The sequence below is a fragment of the Salmo salar genome, chromosome 14 (assembly GCF_965601325.2).
Source record: "Salmo salar chromosome 14, fSalSal1, whole genome shotgun sequence".
Classification (NCBI taxonomy): domain Eukaryota; kingdom Metazoa; phylum Chordata; class Actinopteri; order Salmoniformes; family Salmonidae; genus Salmo; species Salmo salar.
The window spans coordinates 39,854,669-39,865,712 of NC_138304.1; the positions used below are offsets into that span (position 1 = coordinate 39,854,669).

Sequence of the window (11,044 nt, forward strand, 5' to 3'; positions counted from 1 at the left end):
GAAACCCTTTGTGTAGAAGAAACCAGAAAGACACAGGCATCATGATGCTGAACTTTATTGTGTTATTTACATGAAGATTAAACAGGGACATGGTGATGAGGAAACCGTGTATGCTGTGATGGCCTCACAAAGGCAATGTGCGAATGTGAAATGCAAAACAGTGACACAATTGATATCTATATACTCATACAAAAGGCAAAGAAACGAACTGATGTTTCCACTGCAGTGTGCTGACTGACAGCTATGGGGAAAGGTGAGAGGGTGGACATGGTTTGTGTCTCCTCTCCAGCTCCTCTTTCTCATCTGACGACGATGAGGAGGAGCTGTCTGAGCTCTGAGGAGAGTCTTGATCACTCCCAGAGTCATCTTCATCACCGGAGTCTGAACAATCATCATCATCATCTTGGCTTTTCTCCTCTTGCTCTGATGGAACATTGTATAGGAACAAAGCAGAGACTTTGATTAGCTATATTAGGTGTGTCAGTGTTGGAACAAAAGCCTGCACACATAGTAACTCTCCAGAACTAGGGTTAGTGTGACCACTTGAATCCAACTTCCAACAATTGTCACACAGCCACAGTGGCCAAAAGTCTTCTCCCACAATAACCTTTGTGTGCATGTGCATGATTTGGAGGGAGCCACTCACCTCTCGCCAGTCTCTCCTGGATGAGAGGAATGAACTGTTTGGCTTCTGGATTATTTGGTTCATAGACCAGAACTGGAAGAACAGAGCATAGACACATCAATCAGCCATTGGTTGGCTAACTCATTCATTCATTGATTGGTTGATTGATGCAATGAGAGACAGATGAACAAAATGCACACATATAATCAAAACAATGAATGACAGAACTTTTTCATTTGACAAACAGACTTACTCATCTGACACAGTTTCTTTGCCAGTACAAAGTCTTTCTCCATTACAGACTTGAGGAACTGAAATCACAGACACAGATGGGAGTCACAGTCCATCCAGGCAGACCCAGCCTCTCATTGTTAACCAGCAATCTGAATTCCTCCATTAATCAGAGAAAATTACATCTCTGGCTGATATGAATGTATTCATTTTTAGTCAGTCTAATATGGGACTTGGGCTGACATGAACTGAAGAGTTAATTTACTTCAGCCATCAGCTCCAGCGGAGCCCTGTATCCCTCCTCCTCATCATCATCCGCCTCACCGCCATCATCATCATTATCATCATCATCCTCCTCCTCAGTGTGCTCTTCCTCCCCTTCTGGTTCAAGAGGGGGGAGGGGCTCAGCTGGAGGGTGAATACACACAGAGCAGGGAGTAGTTTGGGCCTGTGGCTGCACAAACACTCTTCCTCCTGCCCCACAAAACATCATCATAATTTTTCAGCAGTCATGCAAAAAAGATCAAACATTGGTGCAAAGTTAGATTCTCCATGTTTCAATCTACCAATCTATCTATACCAACCCACTGGGCACAGATGTCAATTCTACGTCTATTCCATGTTGGTTCAACATCATTTCATTGAAATGACGTAGAAACAACTTTGATTCAACCAACGTGTGCCCAGTGGGAATGCTCTTCTACTCTAGTAGTCCTGTCATATTCTACTGACCTGTAACAGCTGAAGCCAACTGCTGTGGTTTCTTACTGTCCTTCATCTTCAGGTCTTGGCTGAGGATCACAGGCGGTCCAGCGAACCCAACACTAATGTTATTCACACCTCCTGCACAGAGCACTTTGAATCTCCCAGGTGGAGTGACCTGGGTGAAAAATGAATTAGATATACAGACTAATAAAAGATAAATGCAATAGCTTAGAGTTTTCTTTTTGGGGGGGTTAGGGTTTTTTGCTTTCTTAGTGTTGATTTACTGACCTTCATAGGATTTGATACTGCTTGTGTAGGAAGGCTACTTCTGAAAAATACCAAAACACACACTCACAAAAATATGTAAATGTTTGTATCACATCAACTTGTGATGTGCAACTTTCTATCATGGAAACTCAACACCATGTCTGATGTTTTTTTGATGTAGTTAGAACTGGTCTTGATGTTAATTCTTACTGGGGTGCGGCAGTACAATACTTGGCTTCCAGTGCTTCTAGAACAAAAACAAGAAAGGGAGGGTGTCATAAATCCAGGTGAGAGTAGAATGGAAAGTACAGCTGTGGTTGTTTATTTCACCCTGTATACCAGATCTTTACACAGGCCTACATACCTTTAGGCATGTGTGTCTCAAGAAGTGCAGGGGCCACCTATATCAAAAGCAGGGAAAATATGAATATATGTATTTCATTGTTTGTTCACATACAAATTAAATATTTATCTGAAATAAAATAATCTTCCCAACATGTCTTGTTTCATCATGTCTTTGACAAAATAAACACTTTTACCTGCTTCTGTGGAACCTTGGAAGACTTCCCCACACATTCAAGTCTGGAAACAACAACATTAGACACTTTGACTGACAGCGAGCTAACGTCGTTACATGCAAGCACTCTCCCAACTGCATACGTTAATACTAGGCCTAGTTGATACATCTTGGAGATACAATGTCTCATTTGAAAAAAAGTGCCTGTCATATCAGCGATTCATTGTACAAGCACTGTGTTTGTCACATTGGCACATCATATTTGTAACCAATAACTCACGTTAACTAGCTACGTTAGCTAGCTACTGTAATGCTCAGCTGAATAGCTTGCTGGCTCACCTGCTCATCTAGCCGATTATCGATTACTTCCAAACCACGAGCAGTCCGACAAAGTTTAACAATAAATATTTCTATATGAAACAATCTTTTACTTTGTATTATCGATGGAGTCGTAGTAACATTAGCTAGCTCACTGTGTTTATTGCAAGTTTAGGGGCTGCTCATAAAACATGAGAAGAGAAAACAAAGTCTCATTCCCATGACAACGGGTCAACTCCCTCCCCCTCACAGCCCCACGTGGGTGCCTTTGTGCTAAGTAACGAATACACTGCTGTTCTGTGATGTTGGTGCTTTTACTTGCTTTCTTGTCAACTGTCACACAAACCAAACATAAAGCCTAGGAACACCTCGCAAAACGTTTTGTCAAGGTGAAATAGGCCTGCAAGAATATCATGATAAAAGCTTATGATACTGTCCTGTCTTTCTGTTCCCTCCCCTCTCTCATGTTTTCATTTAACCTTTATTTAACTAGGCAAGTCAGTTAACAACAAATTCTTCTTTACAATGACAGCCTAAATATGAAGTAGGCTATTGATAGCAAGTGCCCAGTTATAATTGTCCTTCCATTTGTGCATTTTTTTGGAGTGTTTACTGTGTTTGTTTGTTGCTGCTTCTCAGAGCTATGCTCGGGCACCTCCGCGCTCTACAAAGAACCTCACCCGCGTATGTGTATGTGCACGAGTACTCAATTTATTATTTTATTAAATGAGATGTCTCAAATTGAAGTGTATCCCGGTTTGATTGAGAAAGTCCTGTGAATATTATATGACGTTAATTTATGATGCTTCTAGACTTTTATAGCCTTCAGTTGATATACTGAATGAGATTTGTATGTACTCCTGCTTGTTGAGGCAATGGTTTTGCCCAAGTTGTTGCCTAAGGTATTTCAACAGGCTTTGCCAGTTTTCTGTACACTCTAATGGGTTAGTGTCTGAAATGTAGGCTGTATTTTAACTCTCCACAGTAGCCTAGGCCTACCAGCCTATCCGTAGCATGTTTCCTTAGACCAATTGTTGTTGCAAGTGCTTTTTTCATTATTTGTTGACATTATCCACTGCCACCATCACTACTATACTATATTTGTGTGAATAGAACCACCATTCTTTTTACCTTATCCTCTGTCTCCTGCCTGCCTACCTGCTGGACCGTAAGACACGTTTACCCTTTCACCAGGAGTTAAGATATACACACACATTCGCACACAAAAATCAATAGGCCATGGCCATGACAAGGTCTATCTCTGTAAGAGAGCAGGCTACAGCCTGGCCGTCTGCAGGTTTATCTATGTAAGAGAGCAGGCTACAGCCTGGCCGTCTGCAGGTCTATCTCTGGAAGAGAGCAGGCTACAGGCTGGCCGTCTGCAGGTCTATCTCTGGAAGAGAGCAGGCTACAGCCTGGCTGTCCAGGTCTATCTCTGGAAGAGAGCAGCTGTCTGCATTTAAACAGTACCACATCTTCTGCCTATCTCAGAGGCTTAGCTGCTGTACTTTAAATCAGTGTTTCTTTGCACCCCTCCCTCCGATGGTCAGCTGACAGAAATGTACTCAGTGCTCATGCTACTTGTAATCTAAGAGTAGAATCATAGCTTGCCAGTCCATGCTTTAAATATGGTTGATAAAGTCTGCTTTACAGCTTCTACTTGTTTGGCGGTTCTGTTGTTGTTTAACCTAATAACCTATAGGAGAAGATGAATTGATGTTGTTTCAGCTGATTGTATCAACTGTCAGCATTCTATACTTCCCTATTTCACTTTTCACCTGGTAGCCTATATATCTCTCAACACCCCCCCCCCCCCCCCACACACACACACACACACACACACACACACACACACACACACACACACACCACACACACACACACACACACACACACACACACACACACACAGTGGTGACAAGGTAAAAATGATTTTGTTCTGCCTCTGAACAAGGCCCACTGTTACCTGGCCATCATTGTAAATAAGAATGTGTACTTAACTAACTTGCCTAGTTAAATAAAGGTTAAATAAAAAAAGTAAAAATATGTATAGCTCCACATGTTCAAACTAGTAGAAAAGGCCTAGGCCTATCAGCATTTTGAAAAGTCTATTTAATAATACTTACCTTTGGATATTTTGTCCCAAATTTCCAACTGCATGAGGACCAACCCCTGGCTATACAAGGCACTTTAGCAGAAAATGCTAGCTTGCTATTAGGTCAGGAAGCAGGCAATGTCTTCAAGAGGAGAGTGGAGCTCGAACTTGGGCGCTAGTGTTATGTGCACAGGTATGCCCATCATCACACCTCATGGAGTGATAGGCAACTGAACACAACTCATACCTGAAAATCAACTCAATGGATACTTATCAGAAAATACGCACTCTTGTGGAATGTATCAGTAGGCAACTACTATGATTATTATTATTTGACCATGCTGGTCATTTATGAACATTTTAACATCTTGACCATGTTCTGTTATAATATCCACCCGGCACAGCCAGAAGAGGACTGGCCACCCCTCATAGCTTGGTTCCTCTCTAGGTTTCTTCCTAGGTTTTTGGCCTTTCTAGGGAGTTTTTCCTAGGGAGTTTTTCCTAGCCACCGTGCTTCTTTCATATGCATTGCTTGCTGTTTGGGGTTTTAGGCTGGGTTTCTGTACAGCACTTTGAGATATCAGCTGATGTACGAAGGGCTATATAAATAAATTTGATTTGATTTGATTTGCTAGCCTACTCTATGGCATAGAGTAGCCTAGATATAAATTCCACCTTCGAGAAGGTAAAAGCTTTTGAGGGACAGGTCAGTTAATTTACCAGCCACAGACACAGAACTCAAGTCATTCTGTGCAAAAGAAAATGATGGAATATCAATATTATGTACTTTTAGATTGACATAAAACTGGGGCCTTAGAGAGTCTTCAATTTGCTCTGTTTGACAGCAAGGTAAAAACCTCATGTGGAGCGCTGTCAGTCAGCAGAAGGTTCAGCTCCAGACAGGGTAGAGGAGCTAGTCAGAGGCCCATTAGATTATTCATATGTGAAATAGAGGGCGGTGCCTCTGGAATGTACAGTGATTGAGTAGGTGAAGTTATGGAGATTGTAGTCCTATTAGAGAGACGTGAGAGAGACAGTTCCACGATTTATTTTTATTTTATTTAACCTTTATTTATTTAAGTAGTCAAGTCAGTTAAGAACAAATTCTTATTTACAATGAGGGCCTACCAAAAGGCAAAAGACCTCCTGCGGCGACACGGGCTGGGATTAAAAAATATATATATATAAATATAGGACAAAACACACATCACGACAAGAGAGACAACACAACACTACATAAATAGAGACCTAAGACAACAACATAGCAAGGCGGCAACACATGACAACACAGCATGGTAGCAACACAACATAACAACAACATGGTAGAAATGCAACATGGTAGCAGCACAAAACATGGTACAAACATTATTGGGCACAGACAATAGCACAAAGGGCAAGAAGGTAGAAGCAACAATACATCACACAAAGCAGCCACAACTGTCAGTAAGAGTGTCCATGATTGAGTCTTTGAATTATGATTTAGGGTTCTTTAATGTTGATTGAAGATTAACAAATGTCACTCAGCTGTGATTATCCAATTAACTGTCCATTTATCGATATAAGATGTGGTCTGGAAATAATAAACAGGATACAATGGCATCAATACTAAGATAAGGCACATATTAAATGAGCAATAACAAAACAAGATGTACAGCTCTCATCTGTTATAATATTACAATGACTGAAACGAAAATACAAGTAGTTAGCAACAAGAAGACTAGTAATAACAGGCGAAAATGTAGCTAACAACATTAGATACACTATATATACAAATGTATGTGGACACCCCTTCAAATGAGTGAATTAGGCTATTTCAGCCACACCCGTTACTGACAGGTGTATAAAATCGTACACATAGCCATGCAATCTCCACAGAAAAACATTGACAGTAGAATGGTCTTACGGAAGAGCTCATCGAATTTCAACGTGGCACCGTCATAGGATTGCACCTTTCCAATAACTCTGAATGAGATGTTCGACAAGCAGGTGTCCACATACATTTGTTCATGTAGTGTAGCTACAAAAAATGCTGTAATAATAACTAAAATATTATTAAACTATTGACAACTTGTCAGTAAAACATGGGAAAAACAAATACTGTACTTACATTTCTGGTATTCACTCGCAGTGATTAATAAAATGGTTAGAAAATGTTAATTGTTTGCTAAGATATTATAACCAGAGACAAAATCCGTTATAGGTAGAAGGTTCTGCTGCATCATCATCAAGGATGGCTGAGAACTGCACCAGCTGGGCTACTGGTCGTAGGTAAGTCCGACCCTTGACCTGGATAACAGCAGTCCTAATGCGGCCATCAGCTCCAGGGTAAGTATGAGTCACCGTCCCAACAGGCCAGAGAGCTTGTGGGAGCTGAGAGTCCATGATGAGAATCACTTGATCCACAGTAAATTCCTTTTAACCCTTCCTCCACTTCTGCCTTTCCTGTAGACTTGGCAGGTAGTTGTGAACGAACTGGGGCCAAAAGTGATTGTTCAAGGACTTGGCTATGCCTCCAGCTGCATTTCTCTACGATACTACAGGAGTCATACAAAGCCTGAGGAAGAGATGGGTCATTGAGTACAAGGAGTTGGAGGCTCGGTGTAATGGGATCTGGGTCAACCACATCGGAGGAGATGTACCCGAGGAGTTTTGCGTTAAAGATTCCCTCCTCTTCGGTAAGCACAGTGCTGAGCATAGTTTCAGTGACGGTCTGTTCCTTGAGTATGACCTTGAGAGAAGTCTGCTGATTTCACCTCTCTTTTCCACGTCTCACCAAAGTGAGGAGCGCTTGGCGGGTTGAACTGGAACGTTATCTTCTGTTACCCAACTGTTCCTTTGGGTGGGGCCCATCGCCTTCAAAGGCCTCTCGCAGTTTTCGGTCTCCTCCAATGAAGTTTGTTCCATCGTCCGAAAGGAGCTTGAAGGACTTCCCTTGAAGTGCAATGAAGCTTCTTAAAGGCATGGGGAAAGCATCAGCATCCAAGCTCTCCAGGAGGTCTAGGTGGCTGCAGCGATAGGTCATGCATTTGTAGACAATGTCCCATCTCTTTTCGTTACAACGAATGGTCCGAAACAATTCACTCCGGTAGAGTAGAAGGGTGGCTTCTACAGTTGTGGCCAAAAGTTTTGAGAATGACATAAATATTAATTTTCACAAAGTCTGCTACCTAAGTTTGTATGATGGCAATTTGCATATACTCCAGAATGTTATGAAGAGTGATCAGATGAATTGCAATTAATTGCAAAGTCCCTCTTTGCCATGCAAATGAACTGAATCCCCCAAAAACATTTCCACTGCATTTCAGCCCTGCCAAGGCTTCACAGACAAGGATAAGGGCTTCACAGGCAAGGATATTGCTGCCAGTAAGATTGTACCTAAATCAACCATTTATCGGCTCATCAAGAACTTCAAGGAGTGCGGTTCAATTGTTGTGAAGAAGGCTTCAGGGCGCCAAAGAAAGTCCAGCAAGCGCCAGGACCGTCTCCTAAAGTTGATTCAGCTGCGGGATCGGGGCACCACCAGTACAAAGCTTGCTCAGGAATGGCAGCAGGCAGGCGTGAGTGAGGAGAAGACTTTTGGAGGATGGCCTGGTGTCATCTGCCTCGTGTGGGGATCTAGTTGTTGCCTTTCCATGTATCGAACTTGCTGATATCTGGGAGCTGAGGACTGGAACTGACAGACACATGTACGCAGAAGGCTGATTTCTTCAGTTCACTGTTGTTAGGCTCTGGGTCAGCAGAAGGCATTGATCGCCACTGATCTTCTGAGTGTTGGATGAACTCAAGGCCTTGGTGCTATCAATGCGGCCTTCGATGCGGACCTATTTCAAGGTCTTTCCCCAAGTGATGTCATCCGCCGTGTTGTTCGCGGGATCCACATACCTACAGTTGGCTACATCCGTAAGGTCCTGAATCTCTGCTACACAAGTTCCTACAAAGACCTTGTATCTACACAATTCTGACATGAGCCAATGAAAGACTGTGGTGGAATCAGACCAGAGGATGACTGTCCAATGGGCAGGGTGAGTTCTGCTTGGAGGACGCTGGCCAGCTGAGCTCCAGTGAGGGCGGCACTCAGCTCCAAGCGTGGCATTGACAGCTGCTTCTTTAGTGCGACACGAGACCTGGCCAGAATGAAGGAGATGTGTACCTGCTTCTGTTCATCCACAGTCCGCATGTAGGCAACATAGCCATATGTGGAGGTCCCTGGTCGACTTTGGGGTGTCAGCCTATGGTGGCCCGTGACTTCTGGGGAGTTCCATCTGGACCAAGTCAGTAATCTCTTGTTCCCAGACAAGCCATTTATCCAGGAGGCTCTGAGGCTGAAAGGGCAACCTATTTCTTCTTTCCACAGGTCCTGGACGAGTACCTTGGCTTGGGTTGTGAAAGGCACGATGTATCCTAGTGGGTCGTATTGACAGGCGAGCACACTGTATATATTCCTCATTGTAGGTTCGGAGCCCTCCACATTGCGGTGCTTGTATCCCATGGAGTCTCGGAGGCAGTTTCAACATTTCCCAAGGGTTTGCTCCTGGAGATCCATGCTACTGTGGGAAATTCATTGTTCGCTGCTTTCTGATCTGGCCTTGGGGGGTAAGTGCTCAATGCACCTGGTATGTTACTTGCCCACTGGCGTATCACAAAGCCTCCAGTCTGGAGCAACTGGCGCAGTCCGTTGTCGAGGTCTCTTACTTCATCGGCAGAGCGGATGCTTCGAAGGCAGTTGTCAATGTAGAATAACTCCTTGGCTGACTTCACAAGGTCTTGGTTGGCTCCTCTGTTGTCCTGAACATGTCTCTGCAGAGAGTAGATGGCACAACAAGGACAACAAGTTATGCCGAATGACAAGATCTGCCACTTCTAGATGCTCAGTTCTTCAGTTTTATTCATGTTCCATCAGATGAAGTGCAGCTCAGGTCTGTCGGTTGGTAAGAGGTGGATCTGGTGAAACATGCCTTTGATGTCACCACTCACAGCTACGGCATGTTTACGGAATCTGAGGAGGACACTGAGCAGGGTTGGTCCTAAGGTTAGTCCAGGAAGGAGAAGTGACTGTCCTTTATGCTGGAATGAACAGTTAAACATAATCCTATACTTTCCGCTGTGATGGACAATATGGTGGGATATAAACCAGGACTCAGTGGAGCTACTTGCCGTCTCCAGATTATTGATCTCCTGGCAGTACACCTCGGTGCATAGTGCGAAACGCCATCAACTTCTATCCTAGAGGTGGACGTTAGGAGTAGCATCATGGCTTGCTGGTCTTGTTTTGAGCAAGTCACTAGCTTCTCACTTAAGTAAGGAAGGGTAACGATCTGCCAAAGTTGCTCCACGTTTCTGAAGAGCTTGGTGGAAGGTGAAATGGTAGTGGTGAGCAGGTACTGTTGTTCAGCTGGTGCTGTGTGGACAAAGCTAGTAGGCATTTGCAGTGTCCAGCCGAGTTCACTGTGGAGAGTGATGGGTCCACCAGGCGAGGCTTTACACACTGGCTGTATGGGTATCAGGAGGTGAGGCATGTCCGAATCAAATCAGCAGCAGAGGTTGAGCGTGGTCCACCGGTGGCAAAGGCAGCTTGCAGCGGTGGTCATATCACCTTTGGAGAGCTGCTACTGGGCAGGAGTGTTCGGAAAGGCCTAGGTTGTCTGTGGTGAATGCCTGACGTAGCTGATACTTCTTGAAAGGTTTGGGGGGGGGACACTTCTTGAAAGACATTAGGGGACAAATCAAAGGTAATTGAGGCACCTTGCAGTTGCACAACATGTTTTGAAACTGTCCTGAGAGTGAGAGTCTCAGGCTCAGAAGTGAGGTTTAGTTGAAGAACAGCCTGTGGCAGGACAATGCTACGCTCCGAGCCATCATTGAGCACGGCACATGTCTTCAGGACTCGGCCTCAATAGTGAAGTTGGACTTTCACGACCTTCAGCATTACCTTCAGCGAACGGTTGGGCCTGTCCAGGTACACCTTGGTCATAGGGACACTCACCATGAGAAAGCTCTTCTTTTTTGTATGGTGTCGTGAAGGATCGCTAGGTTCTTCTCTCTCCATGTCTTGCAAGGTTGTTCATCCTTTATCCACTTGAGGATCTGTCCTGTGTTCAGCTTGTTAAACTCTTCACGTGTTTAGAAAGTGTTCTTTATTGTCACAGTGAGGTCAGTATCGCTTGGGTTTGGAATTCTCCTTGGATTGAGCAGGCTCCTTGGGACTTGGGTCATCACTTGCGTTGAAGAGGATCGAAGCAGATTTCTCGTTCTGCTCGTGGTGTTTTAGGCTTTGGTTTTTCCATTT

At 43.9% G+C, this 11,044-nt stretch overlaps 1 protein-coding gene across 5 annotated transcripts; it reads right to left on the reverse strand.

The window, feature by feature from the left end:
- Window positions 1-39: 39 nt before the first annotated feature.
- Window positions 40-2,901, reverse strand: erich2 (glutamate-rich 2). 5 transcript variants are annotated; one of them, XM_045694328.1, is made up of 10 exons: window positions 2,685-2,901; window positions 2,368-2,410; window positions 2,193-2,229; window positions 2,039-2,072; window positions 1,850-1,886; window positions 1,589-1,736; window positions 1,122-1,330; window positions 879-936; window positions 647-718; window positions 40-423 (listed from the first exon to the last, which is right to left on the reverse strand). In XM_045694328.1, the coding sequence occupies exons 1-10, from the start codon at window positions 2,690-2,692 to the stop codon at window positions 242-244; spliced, it is 828 nt and encodes a 275-aa protein (XP_045550284.1). In that variant the 5' UTR covers window positions 2,693-2,901; the 3' UTR covers window positions 40-241. The 5 variants fall into 5 exon arrangements, with proteins under 5 accessions (XP_045550284.1, XP_013996515.1, XP_045550283.1 ...); XM_014141040.2 differs by having other exon boundaries at window positions 1,850-1,889; XM_045694327.1 differs by having other exon boundaries at window positions 2,039-2,075.
- Window positions 2,902-11,044: the final 8,143 nt, after the last annotated feature.